This window comes from Heloderma suspectum, chromosome 2 (assembly GCF_057233095.1).
Source record: "Heloderma suspectum isolate Gila_16-S chromosome 2, 16-S_ref, whole genome shotgun sequence".
Lineage (NCBI taxonomy): Eukaryota > Metazoa > Chordata > Lepidosauria > Squamata > Helodermatidae > Heloderma > Heloderma suspectum.
The window spans coordinates 399663041-399689625 of NC_139459.1; the positions used below are offsets into that span (position 1 = coordinate 399663041).

The 26585-nt window shown below is 49.2% G+C and overlaps 1 protein-coding gene across 2 annotated transcripts; it reads left to right on the plus strand.

Annotated features, from left to right (window-relative positions):
* Positions 1 to 1914: 1914 nt before the first annotated feature.
* On the plus strand, positions 1915 to 26162 carry LOC146356616 (major histocompatibility complex class I-related protein 1-like). Of its 2 annotated transcripts, none has more exons than XM_084841214.1 (8): positions 1915 to 2084; positions 13585 to 13860; positions 15038 to 15310; positions 19602 to 19886; positions 22057 to 22137; positions 24020 to 24052; positions 24254 to 24294; positions 25437 to 26162. In XM_084841214.1, exons 2-8 carry the CDS (start codon positions 13620 to 13622, stop codon positions 25572 to 25574), a joined length of 1092 nt encoding a protein of 363 aa, XP_084697340.1. In that variant the 5' UTR covers positions 1915 to 2084; positions 13585 to 13619; the 3' UTR covers positions 25575 to 26162. The 2 variants fall into 2 exon arrangements, with proteins under 2 accessions (XP_084697340.1, XP_084697339.1); XM_084841213.1 differs by lacking the exon at positions 1915 to 2084 and adding an exon at positions 9192 to 9342.
* Positions 26163 to 26585: the final 423 nt, after the last annotated feature.

Consider the following 26585-nt stretch of genomic DNA (forward strand, 5'->3'; position numbering starts at 1 on the left):
ACAACAGCCTCTGAGTTCAGAGGCTAGAGACTATCTTCATAGGATTGCACCTTAGAGATCAAGCTGGGATGTATCATAGAAGAGAGTTATTGGAGGATAAGAGGTTAGTTAATATATATATATATATATATATATATATATATATATATATATATGTATGTATGTTCTGTCTAATATAATAGAATGCCCTTTTCTATTAAACATATTGTGTTGAAACAGTGGGCATCTCTACACCTGCCTAAAACCCTGCATTTAAAATGGGGCTTTCTGCTTCCCTTTCTCCCTTTTTCATGCACTTCCTTTCCCCCTACCCCTTACCCGCTCCTTCTCCCCATATCGGAGTCTTCCATTATCTGTCATTGATCTGACTCTTCTTCTTGAAACTTTTCCTCCTTTCACGGAGGGAACTCAAGCAGAGGACAACGGGGTAATTTGATAGCTCACTATCTGCCATCTCATTAAAAACGGAACAAAGGGCATTTAGTGCAGGAGACGCGTTGAAGTTTCAAGGCGTCATGTAAACAGCCCACTAACTTCCGTGAAGGAGCAATCTGAATCGCAGAATAATGATGGTGATGGTGATGTTGACAGTGATGATGTAGATTATTTATATGCACTTGTCTGCTACATTTATTTGCTTTCCTCCAAGGAGCCCAAGGCAGCCTATCCTCTTTCTCTCCATTTTCATTCTCACATCAACCCTGTGAGGTAGGTTGGGCTGAGAGTCAGTGACAGGCCCAGGGTCACCCAGTGAGCTGCATAGCTGAGTGGGGACTAGGACCCAGATCTCCTGAGTCCCAGTCCAACGCTCTAACCACTGCACTGGGTCCCAGTGAACATTAATGTATGATCAGAACTAACACTCTTCGGACTCATGTGACTAACACCCAGTGACTTTTGGGGAATATACTCACACACTTGAGGATTTAAAGTTTATGGCAATGAGTAAGTTCATATTTCAACTCAAAAAGGGCAAGACCCCCACATCGTATTTTCTACACAGGAAACTTATTGGATTTTTATATTGCAGACAGTCATCCCTAGTGATTTGAATGAGATCTTTGATTTGCCAGCATATTTGAGGTCTGTTTCCATTTGGAGCAGTTGGATAAGTGTTCCTTTAAATTTTAGGTTTAAGTAGGGTTGGCGGAGAATTTCTCCCCGAAACTTCGGGGGGCCGAGCGCCAACGTGTTCGGCCCCCCAAACAAGTTTCGGGGAGAAATCCTCCGAACCCCCCCTGCCCCCCGCACCCCCCCCCCGGGACGGGACTTACCTTCGCCGAATGTCCCTCCGGGCGGCGGGTCCGGCCGGCGGTTCGGCGGGTGTTCGAGTGGGGCGGGAGCGGCAGCCGGTCTTTCGACCAGCTGCCGCCGCCACCATTGCAATAAAAGGAAAAAAAAAAAACGTCCCCTGATAGGCTACGTGACGATTCACGTAGCCTATCACGGCTAGATTTGCAAAGTCAGCCGTGATAGGCTACGTCAATCGTCACGTAGCCTATCACAGGTGACTTTAAAAAAAAATTAAAAAAAGTGTGTACAGATAATGGCGGCCCCCATAGGGAGCCACCATTCCCGTTCCTTATTTGGTCGCTGTAGTCTACGTAAATGTTTACGTAGACTACGGCGAAAATAAGGGCAACGCTATTTACGTAGCGATTTATTTACGTAAACATTTACGTAGACTACAGCAACTAAATAAGGAATGCGAATGGCGGCTCCCTATGGGGGCCGCCATTAGCGTACGCGCTTTTTTTTTTTTAAGTCACCTGTGATAGGCTACGTGACGATTGACGTAGCCTATCACGGCTGACTTTGCAGATCTAGCCATGATAGGCTACGTGAATCGTCACGTAGCCTATCAGGGGGCGTTTGTTTTGTTTTTTTTAAACTTTCGCGTTCGCGGCCGGGCGAGGCGGGAAGCCTCCCCCCCGGCCTGAATTTCGGCCAGGCCGAGGCGGGAAGCCTCCCCCCCGGCCTGAATTTCGGCCGGGCCGAGGCGGAAAGCCTCCCCCCCCACCCGGAACTTCGCGGGGGGAGCAGCGAAGCGCCTCCCCCCCACCACGAACGTCCTTCGAGGACAGGTAAATGACTTTCGTCCACCCCTAGGTTTAAGACATTATCCCTTTCAGATGAAGGTTGTTATGGCTAGTTCAAGTTGAGAAAAAAAAATGGGTGGGTTTATTCTTTCTTTGGCCTTGTGAAGTGAAAAGATGCTTTCAGACAGCTTGCTTTCTTAGATAGGAGCACTCGTTGTAGTTGAGTGGTAAGTGATATTTTCGGACAGCTTGCTTGTCTGGTAAGTGAAATTTGGTTTTGATTCTTTTAGGCTGTGTTATTATAAAGCCACAAATCATGGCGCTATGTTAATAGTGATGTGGCTGAATTGCATTCTTCCATGATAACCAAAAATGGGAGGGGATAGATTCTATTGAGCAAATGGCTCCACAGACTGATCTGTAGGGGTGGGCGGATCACTTATCTGCTCCGTTCTGGGGATCTGCGTGGGGGGGAGGTGATCCGTCCCTCCCCCCGGAATCTTCCCCAGCCAGCTCTGCTCCGCAGCAAGTCTGCGGAGCCACCAGCCAGGGCTGCCCGCAGCCGGACCGCCATCCTCTGCTGGTCCACGGCCTCAAATGCGTTGCCGTGATAAGTTATGTATATATTTATGTAGCCTATCACGGCAAAGAGCAGGGACGCAAATCGTGTCCACTACACCATTTGCGTCCCTGCTCTTTGCCGTGATAGGCTATGTAAATATATACGTAACCTATGACGGCAACGGAGGGACACAAATGACGTAGCGGCCGCCATTTGCGTCCCTGTGTTAGCCATGATAGGCTATGTATATAATTATATAAATACTTACGTAGCCTATCACGACTAATGGAGCAAGGGAAATGGCGGCCACAGACCGGGGCCTCCATTCGCACCCGCGGACGGCCGACAAACGGTAGGTTCCGTCCCGGGGAGGTTTTGCGGGGTGGTGGGGGGATTGTTCTGTACTGCCATGGACTCTGGGGGGGTGGATTCTAAAGAATCTGGCCTCACTGGAGTCCGTGGCGGAATTCTCCGCCATCACTACTGATCTGAAACTTGGTAGAAGGAGGATATGGGGATGTTCTTTGCTAGTTTAGAGTTAGAAAGGGCAAGACATAACTACTATATAGGAGTTTAAAATTTGATGAGTGACCTCCAGCAGTTTGACAAGTATTGCCTGTTTGTTTCTTTACTCCATAGACGTACATGGAGGTTTTATTTATTTCGTGCCCAGATCAAACTTTGCTCTGCCAAAACGTAGCCACCGCCACAGCTTTGTCATTAGCTTGCTGTAGATCACCAGATCAAACTACATGGAGGTTACTTTGCAGTAACATTTCTCTGTTTGTACAGCGCCATCTGGGAAACCGTTTATCTCATTAAGTAAGGGGGAAGGTGTAGCATGTGCTGTGCCTCAAAAGAAGTATAAGGTGTTCGTACGTTTTGAAGAAGCATGATTTTTCACCCCATTTTAGCCTGTCGCATTTCATAAGCTTTTATTCGCAGGATTGGGGGCAGGGGGATAGACTGGAGCGTGAGTGCAGCAGCATCTCAACCATTTTTGACCCTGATCACCAACTGTAGGGAAATTTCTTCTGGAGGAACTGTGAGAAGAGAGAAGGACCCAGAGCTTGTGAAGAACAGTTCTGCCTTCCCTCCACCCCACTTGCCAGTCAGTAGATGCTTGACAGCCAACTGTCATAAATAAGCCCTACAACTACTTCTGGACTGCACATCTATAAGAGGTCCTCTTATAGATTGGTAACAGGTTTAAGAAAAGAAAGCAAGACTTGGAAGGAATGGCCAGTTCTCACAACAAAGGGATGTAAACAGTGGGGTCCCCCAAGGATCTGTATTGGGACCAGTGCTTTTTATCATGTTCATAAACAATTAGGGGCGATTTCCTGTTCCAGGGTCCAAGTTATCTTCCAACCGGCTGCCGCCGCTGCCATTTCCAGGTAAAAAAACCCAAAACATGATAGGCTATGGAAAGATTTATGTAGCCTATCACGGCTAGATTTTAAAAAAACACCATGATAGGCTACGTAAATGTTTACGTAGCCTATCACGGCTGACTTTGGGGGGGGGGGAAAAAGCGTGTACGCAAATGGCGGCGCCCATGGGCACCGCCATTTGCGTGCCTTATTTTGGCACGTCTTAGTCTATGTAAACATTTACGTAGACTAAGGCGGCGAAAATAAGGGGAATGCAAATAGCGTAGCGTCTACGCTATTTGCGTTCCCCTTATTTTCGCCGTCTTAGTCTACGTAAATGTTTACGTAGACTAAGACGTGCCAAAATAAGGAACGCAAATGGCGGCGCCCATGGGCACCGCCATTTGCGTACGTGCGTGTGTGTTTTTTAATCAGCCGTGATAAGCTACGTAAACACTTACGTCGCCTATCACGGCTGACTGCAGGGACGCAAATGGCGGCAGCTACAGCCACCGCCATTTGCGTCCCTGCTAGCCAGCGGCCGGATGTCCGGCTGCTGGCGAAGCCAGCTGGAGGCTCCGCAGAATCGCTGCAGAGAACAGCTGGCCAGCCAGGATTCCGGGGGGGAGGAACGGAGCACCTCACCCCCCCGGCCAGGATTCCGGGGGGTGGGACGGAATGCCTCCCCCCCAGCATCAGCATAATCCACGGAAAGGTAAGTACCTTTCGTACATCTCTAGGAAGCAGTTCTTCTTGTTTTTTTGCAGATGCAGACAATTGCAACAAGTGTCCAGAAGATCAGCATCCAAACAAGGACCGAGAGCAATGTATCCCCAAGGTGATAACTTACCTCGCCTATGGACAATCTTTGGGCATCATCATGGCTTCCTTTGCCCTATTCTTGTCCTTAACCATGGGCTTTGTGTTAGGAATCTTCATTAAATATTTAGAAACTCCGATAGTCAAAGCCAACAATCGGGACCTGTCCTACATTCTCCTCACCTCTCTCCTGCTTTCCTTCCTGTCCTCCTTTCTCTTCATTGGCCAGCCAACGAAAGCAACCTGTCTCCTCCGACAAACAGCCTTCAGCATCATCTTCTCAGTTGCTGTCTCTGCTCTGTTGGCAAAAACGATCACTGTGGTGCTGGCCTTCCTGGCCACAAAGCCAGGGAACAGAGTGAGGAGATGGCTGGGGAAGAGTCTGGCCAACTCCACTGTGATTTCCTGTTCCAGTGTCCAAGTTGTCATCTGTACCATCTGGCTGCAGACCTCTCCACCCTTCCCTGACTCTGACATGCACTCGCAGCCTGGACAGATCATCCTGCAATGTAATGAAGGATCTGTCGCCATGTTCTATATTGCCCTTGGCTACATGGGCTTCCTGGCTGCCATCTGCTTCATGGTGGCTTTCCTAGCCAGGAAGCTGCCTGGGGCCTTCAATGAAGCCAAGCTGATCACCTTCAGCATGCTGGTCTTCTGCAGTGTTTGGGTGTCCTTTGTGCCCACCTACTTGAGCACAAAGGGGAAATACATGGTGGCCGTGCAGGTCTTCTCCATCTTGGCCTCCAGTGCTGGGTTGCTGGGCTGCATCTTTATTCCAAAGTGCTACATCATTATACTGAGGCCTGCTCTGAATACAAAGGAGCACCTAATGAAGAATAATAAAATAAATGTGTAATTTGTAGGAATTGTTTCTCCAGTGTATCGTTTAGCAAGCACAAAGCAAAGCATCTGCTTCCCAGCCACCTGCATCCCAGAGTTTCAGATATCATAGAATCATAGAATAGTAGGGTTGGAAGGGGCCTACAAGGCCATCGAGTCCAACCCCCTGCTCAATGCAGGAATCCAAGTCAGAGCATCCCTGACAAATGGCTGTCCAGTCTCGTCTTGAATAGGGATGGCGGAGAATTTCTCCCCGAAACTTCGGGGGGCCGAGAGCCAACATGTTCGGCCCCCCGAACAAGTTTCGGGGAGAAATCCTCCGCACCCCCCCCCGGGACGGGACTTACCTTCCCTGAATGTCCCTCCCGGCGGCGGGTCCGGCTGGCGGTTCGTCCGGTGTTCGAGCGGGGCGGGAGCGGCAGCCGGTCTTTCGACCGGCTGCCGCCCCCGCCATTGCAATCAAAGAAAAAAAAATGTCCCCTGATAGGCTACATGACGATTCACGTAGCCTATCACGGCTAGATTTGCAAAGTCAGCCGTGATAGGCTACGTCAATCATCACGTAGCCTATCACGGGTGACTTTAAAAAAAAAAAAGTGTGTACGGATAATGGCGGCCCCCATAGGGAGCCGCCATTCCCGTTCCTTATTTGGTCGCTGTAGTCTACGTAAATGTTTACGTAGACTACGGCGAAAATAAGGGCAACGCTATTTGCGTTGAATTTTGGCCGGGCGAGGCGGGAAGCCTCCCCCCCCGGCCTGAACTTCGCGGGGGGAGCAGCGAAGCGCTCCCCCCCACCGCGAACAAGCTGCGAGAAAAGGTAAGTGACTTTCATCCACCCCTAGTCTTGAAGGCCTCCAGTGTGGGAGAGCCCACCACCTCCCCAGGTAATTGGTTCCATTGTTGTATTGCTCTTACAGTCAGGAAGTTTTTCCTGATGTTCAGCTGGAATCTGGCTTCCCGTAACTTGAGCCCATTCTTCCATGTCCTGCATTCTGGGATGATCAAAAAGAGATCCTGGCCTTCCTCAGTGGGGACTCCAGCCGCTACCGGGCTGGTACGGACGCAAATAGGGATGTACGAAAGTCACTTACCTTTTTGAAGGGTGACATTCGTGGTGGGGGGGAGGTGCTCCATCCCTCCCCCCAGAAATTCTGGCTGGGGGGGGAGGCGCTCCATCCCTCCCCCCCGAAATTCTGGCCGGCTGGCTCCGCTCCACAGGGATTCTGCGGAGCCGCTGGCCGGCTCTGCCAGCGGCCGGACATCCAGCCACTGGCTAGCAAGGCCATAGCTGCCGCCGTTTGCGTCCCTGCAGTCAGCTGTGATAGGCTACATAAATGTTTACGTAGCCTATCACGGCTGATTTAGAAAAACCCCAAAAAACGCGCGTACGCAAATGGCGGCGCCCATGGGTGCAGCCATTTGCGTTCCTTACTTTGCCGCGTCTTAGTCTACATGAACATTTATGTAGACTAAGACGACGGAAATAAGGGGAACACAAATAGCGTAGATGCAAATAGCAATTAGTGCAAATGGCAAATAGCGTAGACGCTACGCTATTTGCGTTCCCCTTATTTTCGCCATCTTAGTCTACGTAAATGTTTACGCAGACTAAGACGTTCCAAAATAAGGAACGTAAATGGTGGCGCCCATGGGCGCCACCATTTGCATACGCACGTTTTGTTTTGTTTCTAAATCAGCCGTGATAGGCTATGTAAACATTTACGTCGCCTATCACAGTGTTTTTTAAAAATCCAGCCATGATAGGCTACGTAAACCTTTACGTAGCCTATCACTTTTTTTGTTTTTGTTTTTTTTTAACTGGAAATGGCGGCGGCGGCAGCCGGTCAGAAGACTGGCCGCCGCTGCCGCCGAACCGCCGCCGCCGGAGCCGCCGCTGCCAGGAAGATCCGCCCAAGGTAAGTCCCATCCCGGAGGGTGGCGGGGGGGAGTAGCAGACCGTTCCGCCACCGATTTTGGGGGGCTGAATGCACTGGCATTCGGCCTCCCTGAGATCCGTGGTGGAATTCTCTGACATCCCTAGATATAACATTAGAAGAACAAGTCTTTCTGAAGAAAAATCAGCATGGCTTCTGCAAAAAGTAAGTCCTGACTCACTAATGTTTTTTGTTTGTGGGAGTGGGGAATTCACTGCTTTCCCTTAGGCAGCCAAATTTTTTGGGCTGGCCTTGCCTATACGCTGTGAGAAATGCTGCTGAATGGTGGAACAAGGGCAAGCATTTGCCAGCCTGGTCTCCTTCTTACAAAATTATTGAAGAGAAATTACTGACCTCTATATAAAGTCATTAGGTAACCTGCTACACCAGCAATTGTGTTTCAAATTATCATCCCATAACAGTGTGGCTTTCACTTGCCACACAAACAAAAATGGTTTTTCATCATAGAATAACACCCAGGGCTGCCATCTGTGTTCAAGACCCCAATGGCCACCAATTTGGATGGCTTTTGTTGTTGTTCAGTCGTTCAGTTGTGTCCGACTCTTCGTGACCCCATGGACCATAGCACGCCAGGCCTTCCTTTCCTGCGCTCTCTCCCGGAGCGTGCTCAAGTGCTGACAGCTCTCTGCTACTTACAGTATCAGGGCAGTGAGCCAATGTATACCAGTTGCTGGGGAACATGGGTGGGAGGGTGCTGTTGCTCTCATGCCCTGCTTGTGGGTTTGTGGTCAACAGCTGGTTGGCCAATATGTGAAGAGAATGCTGGACTAGATGGACCCTTGGTATGATCCAGCATGGCTCTTCTTATGTTCTTATGATGATGCCAGGCATGATGTGCAATACCCTTTGGAGTTCTTAAACACTCTCAGCTGAAGTGGTTTGCCACCAAACAAGTTGACTCTGAAGAAGGGCACTGTGGTCATCCTGCTAAGGAACCTGGACGTGACTCAGGGTCTTATCAATGGCACAAGGTTCATCGCGCTTGCCATGCACAACAACTGGCTGCATCAGGAAGCCCTGGCTGGAAAGGCTCAGGGCAAGCAGACCTTCCTGCCAAGGATCAGCCTCACACCTTCCAACTCATCTCTCCCCTTCCAATTCAAGGCTCACCAGTTCCTCATTCATCTGGCCTTTGCCATTAGCATCAACAAGAGCCAGGGACAGCTGGCATCTCTCTGCCTACACCTGCCTTCTGCCATGGGCGACTCTACAGTGCCAGGAGTCATGTGCGCTCACTGGCAAACCTCAAGTTTCAAGTCCTCGATGGACCAGAGCAAGGATGTTTCAGGGGCTGCCCTGGAGTTGACACCAAGAACATTGCACTTGATGAAGTTTTGTCAAGAGAACATATGTAAGGCTTTGACTGTTTCGATAACCTCAGTTAGTTAAGTTAAACCTTTTCTTAGATTTGCTTTTCCTCCATGAACGGTGGTTGCATGTGGCCAGCTGGTTATGTTTCACAGAGTCTCACCCTACTCAGGCAAGATCTACCCAGCAACTGCAAGAATGCATTTTCCTATTGGTAGACTAGTCGCCTTTTAAGCCAATGCCAGCCCTCAGGGGTTTCCTGCTCTCAAGTTCTCCTTGCCTGGGTCCCAGCACTGCTCAGCAGCTGCCGGAGGATCACGGCGAGAGCTCAGCTACAGGAACAGACTCCACGCAGAAAGCCATGCAAACTGGTTGTATGCTCTGGGGGCTCCTCTTGCCTCTGTGGACGCCTGCTCTCCTGGTGCTGCGGACATGCTCTGGTGAGTACTACTCTGTGGACGCCTGCTCTGCTGGTGCTGCGGAGATGCTCTGGTGGGGAAAGCTAAGCACCCCTATTTCCAGAGAAGACATTTTGTGCCCCCGTCCTAATGATGGTCTGGTGCATGCAGTGTGCTTTCAGCAGATGCATGCAAAAATGAGGCCAGACTTAGAGGGAAGGAGCCTTTCGGACCCCCCTCCCCCAAGAGAACCGGCCTGATCTTAGAAATCAGTTGGATGTGCTCTGACTGTCAGGCTATCTATTTTTCTGTGTAATTTGAGTGAGGAATGACTTTCAAGGGGGAAATGTTCACCCTTTGTATTTGGCAAAACAATTATGCAGAGCCAGCAGCAAAAGACTTCATTTCAGGAGGTTTGAGCAGAGATCTCACAGAATCTGCAGTTCTGCTTCCATCGCCGTGCACATTCCACTTCCCCGGAAGGTGTGAGCCATGTGTTAAGTCCGCTGCTCATCTTCTTATGATCATTTTTGTCTTTCTTTCTAAATCGTCCATGGTACTTTCCAAAGTGGTATGCCCATGTTTTCTTGCGCTTTCTTTCCTGTCATCCAGTTTGATAACATGTAGAAACCTACATGGAGTGGCAAAAGATCTTGGGAATCTGACAACACTAATCCCATATGAGAAGTTACAATGTTTGTTACTCCTCAGAGATGGCAGTTTCTTGAGTCTGGAATGCCCCCATCTACTCTGATAAGGCCTAAGATAACATCAGCAGCCTAAAATTACGGGAAAAAAGACTGTTTGTGCAGGTTTCTGCCCACCCAATATGTCTTTGACCCAGATTTTAGGGATGGACGAAAGTCCCTTACCTGGTCCCGCAGCTTGCTTCGCGGTGGGGGGAGGCGCTCCGTCCCTCCCCCCGAAAATCTGGCCGGTGGGGAGGCGCCCCGTCCCTCCGGCCGCGAAACCTCGTCTTCTGCTGGGACGCAAATGGCGGCGGCCGTAGCCGCTGCCGTTTGCGTCCCTGCAGTCAGCCATGATAGGCTATGTAAATGTTTACATAGCCTATCACGGCTGACTTTGGGGGGGAAAAAAGCATGTACTCAAATGGTGGCGCCCATGGGCGCCGCCATTTGCGTTCCTTATTTGGGCACGTGTAGTCTATGTAAACATTTATGTAGACTACGGCGAAAATAAGGGCAACGCTATTTGTGTTGCCCTTATTTTCGCCGTAGTCTACGTAAATGTTTACATAGACTACACGTGCCCAAATAAGGAACGCAAATGGCGGCGCCCATGGGCGCCACCATTTGAGTACGTGCTTTTTTCCCCCCCAAAGTCAGCCGTGATAGGCTACGTAAACATTTACATAGCCTATCACGGTGTTTTTTGAAAATCTAGCTGTGATAGGCTACGTAAATCTTTACGTAGCCTATCACGTTTGTTGTTGTTGTTGTTGTTTTTACTTGGGAATGGCGGTAGCGGCAGCCGGTTGGAAGACCGGCCGCCGCCGCCGCGCCGCCGCCGCTGCACCACCGCCGCACCACCGCCGGGAGCCACCACCGCCCGGGACATTCATGCAAGGTAAGTCCCATCCCAGGGGGGGGCGGACTGTTTCTCCATCAATTTCGGGGGGGCGAATGCATTGGCATTCGGCCTCCTGGAGATTTGTGGAGAAATTCTCTGACATCCCTATCGAGGACCAGATTTCTAGCTGGCAAATGAAAGGAAGGACAAAGGCGAATCAGAAGGTGACAAAGTTTAGAGGAGTCAGTGAATCAAAAAATGACTGAACCCTAGGAGAAGGATTTTGCTCAGTTCTTTCTTTCTCTCTCCCCCCCCCCCCCCAGTTTTGTATTGCTCTGAGATTGCTAACAGATTTTTGCTAATTTGGAGCCTGTTGGACCATAATTTGCAGGCATATCTTCTTTTTGAGAGAACAAAGGTTTCTTTACTTTGACCATGTCTCTTCTTCAGGTTTTAAGGCTGCAGCTGGCCATCGTTTCTGGACTAGCCTTTTGGGGCTAGATGCCTAGCTCCTGTGCAGCTTGAGTCAGTTTTCCCCTACTATTCTATTTTACCCACTAGTGAGGCTCAGACTTCACTACTCCTATTCATTCATTCATTCATTCATTTAATTCTTACATTCCTATCCTGCCCTTTTTTCCTCCTCAAGGAACCCAAGGAGGTGTACATAATTCTTTCTCCTCCATTTTATCCTCTCAACAACAACCCTGCAAGGGAGTTTGGGCTGAGAGTCTGTGACTGGCCCAAAGTCACCCAGTGAGTTTCTGTGGCCGAGTGGGGACTGGAACCCAGATCTCCGGTCTCCCAGCCTGACACTCTAGCCCCTATACCACATGTAGTGGCGAGAACATCTTCCCTTCTTTCCACGTGGGTTATTTTTCCTATCTGGACTTTGTGGAGTCCTACACATTGGACTCTGGAAGCAATCTCTTCTTTTTTTGCTAGACAGGCTTTTTTGCCCATCTAGCAAAGGTGTTTCCGAGGGGGAGGGGAGGAGGCTGGGGGAGGCTAAGGTTCGCTTGTATCCTGCCTCTCCAGTTGCCTCCCTTCCCACCCAGCTGGAACTTGTCCCCTTTTCTTGCACTTGGAGGTTGAGCTCCAGACCTCAGATGCCAGCTGGTGTGGTGTTTCCTTGCTAGTTGATGTCAGGGTTGGATCAGAGCCCATACAGCCCCAAAGCAGTTCTGATTCTGAGGAAGAGATAGAAACTGTGGGAGAGGAACCCGCGTGCTCTTCAGAGGCGCCGCCAGAGGGAAAGCCCCTCCCTGCTCACATTCCTGAGAGTGGCAGTGACCCTGGCAGGCAGGGGGAAGGACAACTTGAGCTTTGGGACACTAGGCGCCAGTGCAGGGACAAGCAGGAGATGGAGGGCTCCGACAGGAGGTGCTCAGCCTGCTTGGCGCAATGTCAACAGCTGCACCCCGATGCCCCATGGGAAAGGGGTGGACTTTCCCCTCCTAGCCCTTAAGTTCAGAGGTTTCCCACCTTTTCCCTCCAAACGGAGACCAACTGATTCACTATGGCTAGAAACCCCTGGTAGGCAGCTCTCTAAAGTTTCCCTCATTAGGCTCAGGCAATTAGCATCTGTAAGCGCCATTTGGTTGAATGGAAATAAAGCCTTGGAAAAGAGCCCTATCGTCTGCGTGTTGATTCTGGCTACTTGAGGATTTCAGAAGGCAGCAAGGGCACTCCTGACAGTTGCGAAGGGTGGGGGGGAGATCTCTGGTTCCTCCCTCTGAGGTCGGAGCGCTGTCTCCAACTTTGGATTGCTGTCTCTAACCTCGGAGCTGGGAATCTGGACTATCCTGTGACCCCTCGGATGCCTTCTGGAGCCACAGGATCACACTCAAAGTGTTTTAGTTGTTCAGGTAGTTTAGTAAATTAGCTTGCATTATATGTGTTATGGATATGCATTGGGGGAGGCTATGCTGGAACGAAGGCAGGCTTGTGATCCAGGCGATTCACAAAATCACCCTGTGGGGAGTGCTGCTGAGTGTGTGCAAAGTGCATCACTTTGGTGCTAGCACTGCATAGAGTCAGAGTACGTTCAGCCGAGGCATTGCTGGCAAAGGGCCATGGCCAAAGCCCATGGGGCCTAGCCGAAGAAAGAAGGAGGCATTTCAGCAAACATGATGAACTCACCCAGTTCGTTGGGGACCGTTATTTTTCTCCTGCAGGTGCTCCTTCTCACACTTTGCATTCATTCTACGTTCATGTAACTGAAGAACAGCAAAAGCAGGGAGATGAAACCACAGCATCCTGCCCCAGGGGTCCCCAGCATGCTCAGACACACAGAGACAGCAATGCAGGCATGAGAGAGGAGAGAGGTGGGGGTCTAGAATCTCCCGTTCCTTCTTCCAACTGCCCCTGCAGCTCTGTTTTCAGTTCGGAACTGGTGGCAACCAGGACAGACCTTCAAGCCTTGTTGTTGGAAGAGATGCCTCCTTCTTGGCAGGAGCACAGCAAACACAGAGTAACTGGCAGAAGGTTGCCATATTAGTGCTATTTTTCTGCATAGTTCACAAGCGGATAAGGCTGCTAGGTGGTTTTTTGGGGTGGGTGGGTGGGGGACTGGTTTACACATGTTATATTTCCAGAGATTAATGGGATCTTCTAGGTGTATTTCCATCAACTGGTGGGTCAAAGGAGTCTCTTCCTGCCTTCATGGAGGGGGAAGGATCACAGTAAGTGGAGATGGTTTTCAGTGCTCTTGACTGGAGCTCCTTATCTCTGTCCTCCTCTCGTCCCTTGCAGGCGTCTCTTTACATTCCTTGCATTTTTCCCATTTAATGTGGGACTCTGGCCAAGGCTTGCAACCATTCCTGTTTTTGGCATACATGGATGACCTGCTCTGGGGTCATTATGACAGCAGCATGAGGAGGCTCCTGCCTCGGGTCTCCTGGGTGAAGAAAGTTGATGAGGACTTGCCCTTCTTTTGGGATCGGACTAGTGAGGTTGTATCACTCACACAGCAGAAGTTCCAAGATGATGTGATGTTGCTGAAGAAGCATTTCTTCAACCAAAGTGAAGGTGAGTAGAGAGCAGAAGATGCAAGGATCCTTCTAGGTTCCTTCCAGGAGATGTGTTCAGGCAGCCACAGTGTGTTGTTATATGTTTGTAGTCAGTCTATATTACTTCCAGGTGTCCCTTACAATTCAGTGGTGCTGAGTACAAGGAGAGTGAGGATTTCCCCCAATGCAGTCTTTTGGGCAAGTTACCGAAAGGTTATCTTGAATTGGTAACCTTTGTTCTACGAGTCCTGGGGCCGGGGATAAGAGGAAATGAATCTGGGGGAAGGGTGAATCTCAGGCAAAGGTGGAGAGTGGCTTTTGTCTTGCAGAAGATCTCTGGGCAGCAGAGAGCAAGCAAGGATTGCTTGGGGTTGTGATGTTGTCGGCCTTCATCCTGAGCACAGTGTAAATAAACCTTTAGAAAAGAAACAGCACCAGTCTCCAGTGCCCTCCTTCCAGGAAACTGAAGTCTGAGTAAGTGCTGAAGCCTCTGCAAGTTCACCCACCAATCAGCTTCAGAGGATGACCCTGGGTTCTTTTGAGTTGTTGTTGTTGTTGTTGTTCATCGTTCAGTCATGTCTGACTCTTCGTGATCCCGTGGACCATAGCACGCCAGGCCTTCCTGTCCTGCGCTCTTTCCCGGAGTGTGCTCAAGTCCATATTCATTGCATCGGTGATGCTATCTAGCCATCTCATCCTCTGCCGTCCCCTTCTCCTTTTGCCTTCAATCTTTCCCAGCATCAGGGTCTTTTCCAGTGACTTTTCTATCTCCCCCTCCACATTCTCCACACCATGCATAATTTTGTAGACCTCTATCATATCTCCCCTTCCCCTTTTTTTTTCCAAGCTCAGCAATCCCAGCTGTTGCAACCCTCTCTCGTAGGGGAGATGCTCCAGCCCCTTGATCATTTTTGTTGCCCTTTTCTGCACCTTTTCCAGCTCTACAATATCTTTTTTTCGGTGTGGTGACCACAACTGGACACACTATTCCAAGTGTGGTCGCACCATACATTTGCATAGGGGCAGTGTGATCTTGGCAGTTTTATTCCCAATTCCTTTTCTAATTATGCCTAACATCAGAGGTGGGTGATTGGGGAAAAGAAGCCCACCCTGTAAAAAAACCAAAAACCTGAACAGTGTTGGGTGGGGTGTAGGGTGAGACTGCTCTGAGCTCCTGCCATCTGTCTTTCTTTTAGGGGTTTTCATCTGGCAGGAGAGGTATGTGTGTGAGCTGCACGAGGACGGGAGCAAAAGAGGGATTGACCGGTACGGCTACAATGGGAGGGATTTCCTCACCTTTGACTTTGAGACCCTCACCTGGACTGCAGCTGATGTGGATGCAGAAGTGATCAAGAGGGAGTGGGAAGCTAACCCATCCTTTGCCGACGACAGTATATCATTCCAAGAGTCCTGTAATCAGGGGCTGCCAAAGTTCTTGGAATATGCGAAGGAAGCTCTGCTGAGGAAAGGTGAGGATGCGAAATGTTCAGGGGGGTCATATTTATTCACGGGAAGGGTAGCATTCTCTTCATCTCCCATTCCTGCACAAAGCCTGGACCGAGGATGTGATCTTCTCATGATTGTGGGATGTGTGTGTGTGTCATGTTAATTTGGTCCAGTTTAGCTTCAGAAGTTAAACTACTCATGTTCTAGACACCCTGGTGGGTAACTTTGCTAATTCCAAACAGGCAGCTTCACCACAGCTAAAGAATATCTTGAAAGCCATTAAATGCTTTATTTGAAAAAAAGAAGATATAAATAAGAAAGGTAGCCTGGTGGTTATGTTAGCGGCAGTGAAGGAGAATGTAACATAAATATAAGATTAACTAAAAGAATTACAGTCGACAAACCTGGCACCACAAATGTAGGAAGCAAGATAACAAACTGAGCTTCTAACATTATTGTTCTAACATGAGAACCCTCCTGCACTTTCCTTGCAGTTTAAAGCTAAATTAAAACATGCTAAAATGGCCAACTCTCCCTGTTACTTCCTTCGGCACATTACTTGAATCCAAAAAGCTAAGCTAAATCTAAGCTAAATCTAAATCTAAGCTAAGCTATGTTTCTCTAGGCACATGAAGAATGAAACTTAATATGATTATGTAGTAAAAGGAGAAGCAAGAGTGGGAAAACCAACGTTCAAATGATGAAATTAAGTCGTCTAAATAAAATTGTTTCTGGGATTTAAGGAGTTAACCAAATCTGGATTAAAAGGTTAGATCATGTTGGGTTTGGTGAAAAGCTTCAGCTTTGGAAATGATTCCAGATCCCATTTTCAGGAAAGTACATAAAAAGTGTTATGTTTTATGTATTCAAAACATTTGTATCCCACCCTATATCATTAAGATCTCAGGGCGGTGTACAGATAAAATCATTTTAAACAGTATAAAACAATGACTAATAATTTTAAAAAACTCAAGATGAAGCTGGACATCTGTCTGTCAGGGAGCTTTGACTTAGATTCCTGCATTGAGCAGGGGGTTGGACTCAATGGTCTTATAGGACCCTTCCAACCCTACTATTCTCTGATTCTCTGATTCTTCAGTTCTAACTTCAGAAGGTAAAGTGTTAAAACTATTTGCAAGTTCTAAAGGCTAAGAGTCTAAAGAGGTCCAGAGAAGATCAGAGGTGAAGCAGCATGAAAGCAAAGTAAAACAGTAGAAGAACATAAGAACATGAGAAGAGCCCTGCTGGATCAGACCAAGCATCCATCTAATCCAGGATTTGGTTCATGCAGCGGCCACCAGTTGCCACGGGAAACCCATATGCAGTATATGATTGCAATGGCATCCTCCTGCCCATGTTCCCCAGTAACTGGTGTACATGGGCATACTGCCTCTAATATTGGAGCATATGGGCATTAGGACTGGTAGCTATTGATAGCCTTCTCCTCCATGGAAACAGCTCTCATTACCTGTGGCTCCTCAATGAGTGATTAGACAACCACCTTCCAATCAGAAATGGGGTGCATGGGTAGTTAGTGCTCACCCCCTGCTCACCAGTTAATAGTGAGGTGTCTCCCGACAATCTAAGGTTTTATGCCCATGTGTTTGGGGAACATCTTGGCTTTAGCACTAATTGGTGAATCTCAAACTTCTTGAAATGTTACTAAGGGTCTACCACCTGCCTTGACTGTTGTCTCAGTTGACGTGTTTCAACTTAAGGTCATTCTTGGTCATATTTCGTCACATCTGCATTCACACTCCCATTCCTACTTATTGTTATGCTGTCTTTAACAATAGGCACTGAGTAAGGACACCCTTCAACATCTCTCATCATGCAGGCGCACCACACCGTCTGCTTTAGCAGGCATCAGTTCCCCGGTTCCAACACTCATATGAGTACCTCTGCCAGCACAGTTCACCCCTGACTTCGCTCTTGCTCTAGAGAAGCCATTTTCAAAAGGCAGCTGCATTTCCCCCCTCTTCTTTTAAAGCCAGTCCTTTAGGACACAATCCTATGGCCGCTAGTCAGCAGCTAGACAGCCATAGGATAGGTCGGTTCCCTGAGAACTGACCTCCACCCCCTCCCGTACTGCCTTGCAGGCAGCACGGATTGGCCCCGTGCTCTGCTGTGGTAAGAGCGGCACGGAGCAGCGAAAACTAGGGATGTATGAAACTCACCTTTTCGTGGAATCTTTCGCGGTGGGGGGGAGGCACTCCATCCCTCCCCCCGGAATCCTCGACGGCTGGCAGATTCGGTGGTGGCGGTGGCGGTTCCGCCGGCGGTTCCGCCAGCGGCTGCTCCGGGGGCGGCGGCTAGTCTCCTGTCCGGCCATGGCCGGGCTGTTGCCACCGCCATTGCCATCCTTGCAGCCGTAATAGGCTATGTAAGAATTTACGTAGCCTATCATGGCTAACTACAACCCCCCCCCCCACGCAGCATACGCAAATGGCTGCGGCTACGGCGGCCGCCATTTGCGTTCCCTATTTTTCTCCGATTTATCTTACGTAAATATTTACGTAAGATAAAACGGCAAAAAAAGGGGAATGCAAATAGCATAGTGGGCGCTATTTGCGTTCCTTTATTTTTCGCTGTTCTAGCCTACGTAAATATTTATGTAGGCTAGAATGGCAAAAAATAAAGGAATGCAAATAGCGTCTGCCACGCTATTTGTGTTCCCCTTTTTTTCGCCGTTTTATCTTAGGTAAATATTTACGTAAGATAAATCAGAGAAAAATAGGGAATGCAAATGGTGGCCGCTGTAGCTGCCGCCATTTGTGTACTCTGCATTTTTTGGGAGGGGGGGTTAGCTGTGATAGGCTACGTAAATTCTTACGTAGCCTATCACGGCTGCAAGGATGGCAATGGTGGCAGCAGCAGCCCAGCCGCGGCCGGCCAGGAGACCAGCCGCCGCCGCCGAATCTGCCGCATCTGCCCCAGGTAAGTGCCATCCCGGGGGAATTCCACGGGGGGAGGGGGGCAGGAGGCCATTCCGCCACAGATTCTGGGGGGCCTGGAATCCATGGCAGATTCACTGGAATCCGTGGCGGAATTCTCTGCCATCCCTAGCGAAAACAGGGCGTTCCTGGGGCAGGCCGGGTGGGGAGGGCAGAAGTGCCATTCCAACACTTCCTATGTGTCATCTGGTGTGTCCCCCACCCCCGCTCTGACATTCTGCGGCTGGACAGCTGAAATTGTCTGTCTAGGCATGAATGCGGGGCAGCTGAAGTGCAGAGGGGATGATGGGTTTTCAGTCGGGCCAGCACACAGGAAAGTGAGCCAAAGTCGGGGAAGCAGAGCTGACTAAACACTGAGGAACTTCACCCCCTGATGGGTTCCTCCAACATCCCTGCTCCCCACACCTGGGTTCTTCTATGCAGCCCTTTTTGAGATATTTGGCGTGTTGGAACTGGGGCTGGCCAGTCATGGGTAACCAGTGCTTCATCCTGGCTTCCAGTCCAAAGTGTCGGTACTAACTCTCAAAGCCCTAAATGGCTTGGGGCCAGGGCATATCAAGGGACATCTCCTCAGAGTGGCCCCAGAGTAGGAAGTGATGTGGGCGGCTACAAGAGCGAGGGCCTCCTCAGTTGTGGCACCTCATTGATGGAATGCTTCCCCGAGGAGGCTCACCTGGTACCTATCTTTTTGACACCAGGCAAAGTTTGTGCTGGGCTGGATCATTTCAGACTCCAGCTGGGGAGTGGGTTGCTTGTGTGAATGCTCCCCCATAGGAAGCGGCATCTACTCTGTGCCGTCCATCTCTGCTCTAAATGAAAACCTGCCTTGGTCTTTCCTCTGTCCCCTTCCACCTCCCCATGATAAGCAGCAATTCCTCCCTTTGGGGTGGGGGCAGGATCCCTTGCAGCCCTCCAAAGGACTCCCTTGTGCAGCCCAGCGCACACACACCAGGCAAGGGTCTCTAATATTTTGAGGAGATGCGGTGAGTCTTCACTCTTCTCTCACATAGAGGATTTTCTGCAAATGTTCTACCCTGGAGGTTGGGAGGGGTTGCCATCTTCTCTTGCCAGTTCTTGCAGGCTGTGGGCATCTGAGCATGTGCAGACTGCTTTAACCTTGAGCAAACTGGAGGCAAAGAATGCAAGGCAACTCTGACGGTACACTCAATGCTTCTGCTTTATGATAGGAAACAGCTTTAACCAAAGGACATCCGTGGGTACCATCTTTTCTTTTGGCAAGTAGAGAAGTAATGAAATCACCGGCTTTCCTTTACATTTGCTTCCTCTTGAACATCTGTCCAGTCTTATCTTGTCAGGTTCCCATCTGTGCATGTAAAGACCTTCATTGCCCTTTCCACAGAGCCCCCAACAGTGAAGGTGTCACGGAAGGTGAGCTCTGATGGCCTGGAGACCCTCACCTGCCGTGCCCACGGCTTCTATCCCAAGGAGATCAACGCCACCTGGACGAGGGACGGGAGGCTCTGGGAGCAGGAGACCTTCTTTGGGGGTCTCGTCCCCAACTCAGATCAGACCTACCACACTTGGATCAGTGTCAAGGTTGACCCCAAGGACAGGGACCGCTACCGGTGCCAGGTGGAACATGCAGGCCTGCTGGAGCCTCTGGACCTGGCCTGGGAGGAATCCGGTGAGAAGAGGGGTGGTGGTGGAGGAGGCTGGCTTCTCTGTGTGTGTATTTGGCAGTTTTCAGAAATGGAGGGAAGAGAAACACAAAGGAAAGCCTCGTAACACAATATTTTTATTTATTTTGCATTTATTTGCTGTATTTCCATTTCTCCCAATAGCCAAGACTCTTTCAGTACTTACCTATGGGTGCTCAAGCATGCAGGTAATATCTCCTTGTGCTGAAGAGAGGCGGGGGGGGGGGGCGTTGGCTAAGCTGACCTGGTGTAGGAGAAAACATTTAAGGGTAATAAATTTCGCTAAGCAGACCTCTGGTTTAGTTGGAACAGGTTTTTACTTCCAGGCTGTATCTGGGTTCAGAAATATATGGTTTGTCTGAGAGCGAGAAGGACTGAGTCATTTATAGATGGCACAGACACTTCATAAGTAGATGCTCATAGACTATATTTTAAAACATGCATTAACAACACGAAAACGTATGTAAGGAAAGTATAAAAAGAAATCAATACCATGGTGTTAGTTGAGGAGGGCCAACTACGAAAAGAGTGCGTGACATTACCAACGCATCTTTCTGCTCCCAGATGTTACTCTCTGCCGGGCACGACCCAGCACAATATCTGCCCCTTTGCTGTTATAATTTTACATTTCAACATGATAGCTGAAGTAATTGTTTACTGTACTTTGAGTGGGTACTGTACTCTTTTATTTCCCACCCTTTCATACTTACTCATATTTGCTCACTTCTTCTTTTTGACTAGTGCTGTGCTGACAATTTCTCTCACATTTTTTCCCGACCATTTTCATTCAATTTGATAGAAAAGAAACTGCTTTCGAAAAGAAATTCAATGGTGAAGGAATTTCGGGGGAATTCTCATGGGTCGGGTTTGGGGTCCTTGTGCTTACTTTTCTTAAGAGGTGGCCGTGGGGCTTAATTTACTTATGAGGTGGCAGCAGATTCAAATATTTGTGGCAGTCTGTAGCCTCCTCAGCTTCCCACACTTCAATTTAAGCTCTCATGAGGAAGATTATCAAGAGGTAATTCCTCCCACGGGGCTTTTTCAGGTCAGGAAGTGCAGGTCACCTGGGAGGCTGCAGAGCAGTGGAAAGATGTGCAACAGAGAGAGAAAACACACACAGCCCCCTCGGCCACCTCACAGTGATTAGGTAAGCTCAAAACCCAAAAGAAATTCAAAATTCTGCCTCAGAAAAGGGGACGCCTGACCACAGTTGAGGGTTTTGCCGCCTACAGAAGCAGTGCAATGAGCCAAAAACCCTGAGGAAAAAAGAAAGACGCTGTGCTTCAACCCCTCAGTAGGGATGTCAGAGAATTTCGCCACGAATCTCGGGGAGGCTGAATGCCAGCGCATTCGGCCCCCCGAAATCGGTGGCAGAACGGTCTGCCCCCCCGCCCCCCCGGGACGGGACTTACCTTGGACGGATCTTCCTGGCAGCGGCGGCTCCGGTAGCGGTTCGGCGGCGGTTCGGTGGCGGCTGCGGCAGCCAGTCTTCCGACCGGCTGCCACCACCGCCATTTCCAGTTAAAAAAAACAAAAACAAAAAAATCGCCATTTGCGTCCCTGCTAGCCAGCAGGTGGATGTCCGGCTGCTGGCCGTGCCAGCCAGCGGCTCCGCAGAATCCCTGCGGAGTGGAGCCGGCTGGCCAGAATTTCGGGGGGGAGGGATGGAGCGCCTCTCCCCCGGCCAGAATTTCGGGGGGGAGGGACGGAGCGCCCCCCCCACGAATGTCACCCTTCGAAAAGGTAAGTGACTTTCATACATCCCTAGCCAATAGTGAACCCTATCTGTGAGAAACTGTTGGAGAATTTCTCCTCCCCTAGGAGAAATTCGGTGAAATTGTTCCCCCAATTTCTCTGCCCACAAATAGGCTGGGGAATTTTGAGAGGCCATTTGTGCACAGCTCTACATCTTACTTCTACAGTTCTACGCAAAGGTCCCAACGTGTTCTCTAGGATTTAGACCTGTCTAGGGCATGAACCGTATTGGACAAGACCGCTCTTGTATTTGAAGAAAAAACAAGCATTTCTGTTGAGCTACTGCAGGGACTTCCTGCTTGCTCCTTCTCTGCTGCCCCTGCATAGGATGGGCTTGCAATGGGACTGAGGAAGAAAATGTCTTGGGTTTCCTTCAACTATTTTGTTCTTTTTTCATTTCAGCCTCAGTGGGTCGCCTTGTGGGAGTCACCTTCGGGATTGCGGCTGCCGTGCTAATGGTGGCTGGCATCATATTCTACATCAGTAAGTAAGTTGTTGCAAAGTGTCATGGGGAACCGGTTTCTCCTGATGTGGGGTGAGATCCATAAGATGTTTGGTTTCTGAGTTTGGGGAGATGATGTTCATCCTGATCTGTGTTGATCTGCTAAATGATTTTGCTAACAAAAGACTTAAGAGGCTACCTCAAGCTGCAGATGGCTAATTTGATCTGGAATGGTCCGAATCAGGGTTTTGGGGAGACCTACAAGAAAACCCCCTAAAAGATCCCAGACCAATATTGAAGAAGACCCCCTACTTATATTCCAGATTTAAAGGGGCCTTCCACTCCCTTGCAGGGATCAGGTCCACAGCCTAGTTGTGCTCCTTAATCTCATTTTCTCTTGAGAGGCCCAAGTGACCTCCATGGCATGGAACATGCATCCCTTTCTCCTGGCAGCCCGTAGCAAGCATACCTGAAGCCCCAAATATATTGATCTCTTGCCAAGATGTCATGTCTCAAGTCACTGCTCAGTCATGGCTCAAGTCACTGCTTGAGAAGTGGGTTTTCCACTTCTTTCCATGCCTTTGAGAACCTTTCCTACCCCACGCTTCTGCTTGAGAAGCAGGTTTTCCACTTCTTTCCTGCCTTTCTCACTGCTTGAGAAGTGGGTTTTTCACTTCTTTCCATGCCTTTCAGAACCTTTCCTACCCCACCCAAATTGCATCTTCTCATGCTGCCCTGACTTTCCACCAGTGTCACGCCAGAGGGAAAGACAGTGGCGTAGTGGTCTCAGGGATTGTAGGGATGCAGTCAATTTTGGACTCTCCTTGGGGAGTGTGACATCAGCATCTCGCCAGGTGGGTGGGGACACATCCTTAGTCTGTTGCAGAGCAAGGATCTGATTTTGCAAGCACATATGGACCAGCTGTATTGGTAGGGTGTGGTCATATTATGTCTGGGAGGGGGTCACATGGGAAGCTGTCTCTACTCACCTGTAAGTGGGTGGATCTGAAGCGGTGTTGCCAGACACCTCAATATCCTGCTGATATTGACATAGAAAGGAAGGTTCCTTTCCATCTTCATAGAATCATAGAATAGTAGGGTTGGAAGGGGCCTACAAGGCCATCGAGTCCAACCCCCTGCTCAATGCAGGAATCCAAGTCAGAGCATCCCTGACAGATGGCTGTCCAGCCTTGTCTTGAATGCCTCCAGTGTGGGAGAGCCCACCACCTCCCTAGGTCATTGGTTCTATTGCAATATTGCTCTAACAGTCAGGAAGTGTTTCCTGATGTTCAGTCGGAATCTGGCTTCCTGTAACTTGAGCCCATTATTCCGTGTCCTGGAACTTCAGCCCATTCTTCTGTGTCCCACACTCTGGGATGATCGAGAAGAGGAAAGCATGGGAGAAGTCTGCCATTCCAAAACCCAGGCCTCAGGGCAGAATGGAGTACAAAGCCATCGCTCCCCCCTGGCAGGACCATGATTCTTCAGACTTGATCCCTTGACCTCTTACCCTCCTTTGATCGTATTTTCAATTTACAGCAAGGCTCCAAAATGTCACCAGGAAAATCTGCTCATCAGGTGTTAATATTCATCAGTTTGAAAAGCAATTTACATAAAAGCACACAGACAATATATGCCAACAACATGTAACTAAAAACAATGCTGAACCAAAAACAATTTAAGAAAAAAAACCCAACAATAAAAACAGCACAGCTTAAAAACAGTATTCAACAGTCAGCAAATGGGAACAAGGCTTCCCTGGGAAGCTTGGGGGAGACCCCCCACACACCATTTGGAAGACACGGGAGGGGCATGTGCCTGGGAGGGTTGAGGGACTGAGTGCCCTGCCTCACTGCAGAGGGAGGGACCGGATGATCTTTGGAGGTACCTTTCAACGTGGCCTCTCTGGTTCTGTCTCTGCAGAGAAACGGCAGGATGGCTGCAAAGCAGTGTCAAGTGAGTGACCTCCCCCATTTCTCTTTGATATACTCCAGCTCTTGCCATGCCTTTGGGGCATATAACAACTCTATGTGTGTGTGTGTGAGAGAGAGAGAGAGGGGGGGGGAGAGGGAGAGGGCGAGAATCACCCCCACACACACACTGCTGAATCCTCCCCATGCCAAAGCAACTGACTTCATCTCATTTCTCTCCTTCCAGGACGTGACCAACAACATCATGGTCAGACAGCTATGGCAGGGGTAAGTGCGAGAGAATCCTGTCCCAGACCGTTAGAGGATTTCTGCATCTGGTGGAGACTGTGGGTGATGAGAGAGACCACCTCCTCAAGTTAAATGCCTCCTCAAGCCCTTTGAGGATTTAATTCACACATATAAAAACTCACAAATCAAACATGCCCAGACAGCACGTCTCTTCCTCTGTTGGTGTGGAGATGGCTGGAACCTTCTTCTCCCATATTGGATCATTTATTGCCAGGAGAAGGCAGTCCTGGAGATGCCAAGTACCCTCTGGTCCTTCTCAGCCATGTTTGGGCTGAAGCACATCCAGAATGTGTGTGCCCAGAAGAGTTAGGGCTTCTTCGCATGGAGCTTTTATCTTGCTGTTGAGATAGCTCACTCACGGAAGTTTGAGGGTCCTTTACATGATGTCGTCAACCTCCAGGGCGTCTCCCGTGCTAAATGCCCTTTATTCCGTGTTCTAAAAGATTGGAGATAATGAGCTGTCAAATTACCATCATAGAATAGTAGGGTTGGAAGGGGCCTACAAGGCCATCAAGTCCAACCCCCAAACCATGCTTGAGTTCCGCTTGAGTTCCTTCATGCAAAAGGAAAACCCGCTATAAGAACAACTGGACCGCGGTGCTTGTATAATGAAACATATGGAAGACTCAGATGAGGGGGGGAAAGGGCGGGCAGAGGAAGCATGTATAAAGGGAGTCCATCATGATGCTGCATTTAAAATGGAAGCAGAAAGCCCCATTTTAAATGCGGGATTTTAGGCTGGTGTAGAGCTGCTCTTCGAGAAGCTGTTGAGCCCACAGTTGGAGGTGTTCCATGTGGTGGTGGATGGGCTCATCTCAGGATCCCTTGCAGGAGGATCGAGGGCCATGCAAAGCCCCAGAGGTCCCTTTGAAGCACAGAGTAGCCTGCCCAGGTAGCAGATCTAAAACTAGAGGGAGAGATGGGTGGGTGAGGAATGATCTGGAAGGTCAGGAAATGACCCAGATCTCCAGAGGGAGAGCCCAGCTCCGGCCATCAGATTTGTAGGAAACCCCTCTGATACACAGAGGACTGTCCAGAACCAGAGTTTGACTCCTGTGGTTTCCTTGTGTAGATTTCACCCCAGATGGACTCTCCCTCTGTTTGTCTTTGTCTTTGTGCAGCATGAAGACCCCTGCTGTCAGCGGACCTTAGAGCCCGTCGGTGCCCCGGTGCGAGGAGAGAGAGGCAGAGTGGATCCTCCTGATCTCTGGATCCTTCTGTGCCCTTTGGGAACGTCTTCTTCATTCCCAACAAGCTAGTTGTGTTCATCTTTACTGACTGTTTGATGCTTGGGTGGACTTGGCATTGCTTTCTGACTCATCCAGGCCCAAGACACATTTACGCCACAAGAAAAAACTTGGGACTTAAATTGCCCAGAGGAAAAAATGGGCTCTACTCAAATTTCCGGTCAGGAGTGACAGTTCTGGTGCCAACATTTGATGGGAAGCAGTTCTTCCGGACAAAAGTGGTGCCTTTCCTCTTCTTGCCCAGTAAATAATATCTGAGTTAGGCTAGAAAGTCCCTCTGAGGTGCCCCCCAAAGAGCTGGCATCACTCGCAGAGTCTCTCTCTCTCTCTCTCTCTCTCTCTCTCTGATGTGATCATTTTAACACATGAGGAATTGGTAAGCATGGGAGTAATTATCTTTAGCAAGGTGATGTAATAGGAGTTGCTCAGAGCTTTCACTACTTTTTCCATTGTCCAACCATAGTGGCAAGAACGTGGTGTGCCTTTGACTGCAACTGTAGAGGATGGCTACTCTAGCAAGCTGAGATACATGTTTAGATGTGGAGATTTTTTTTAAAAAAAATGGTTGTTGTTGAAATCATCACTGTCATCATTGTCATCTAAATTTATATACCATTTCACCACAGAAGCAATAGGACATAAAAATCTAAGAAAAGCCCTGCTGGATGAAACCCAAGGTCAGTTAACTGCAGGCTTGCATTCCGTGGCATTTAATTCATCTAGTACCTGTGGCATTGAATATTCATCTGAAACACTGAGGTTCAAAATAGGCATCATACTAGCATTCTCCACTTATACATATCCTTCAGGAAGCCTTCTAAGACAGTAGCCATAACCACATCTCATGGCAGAGAATTCCATAATTCTGTGGTTTCTGAAATACTATCACTTTGTCCACAATGTCCTTTTTAAGGTGTAGCAACCATAGAATCATAGAGTAGTATGGTTGGAAGGGGCCCATAAGACCGTCAAGTCCAACCCCCTGTTCGATGCAGGAATCCAAGTCAGAGCATCCCTGACAGA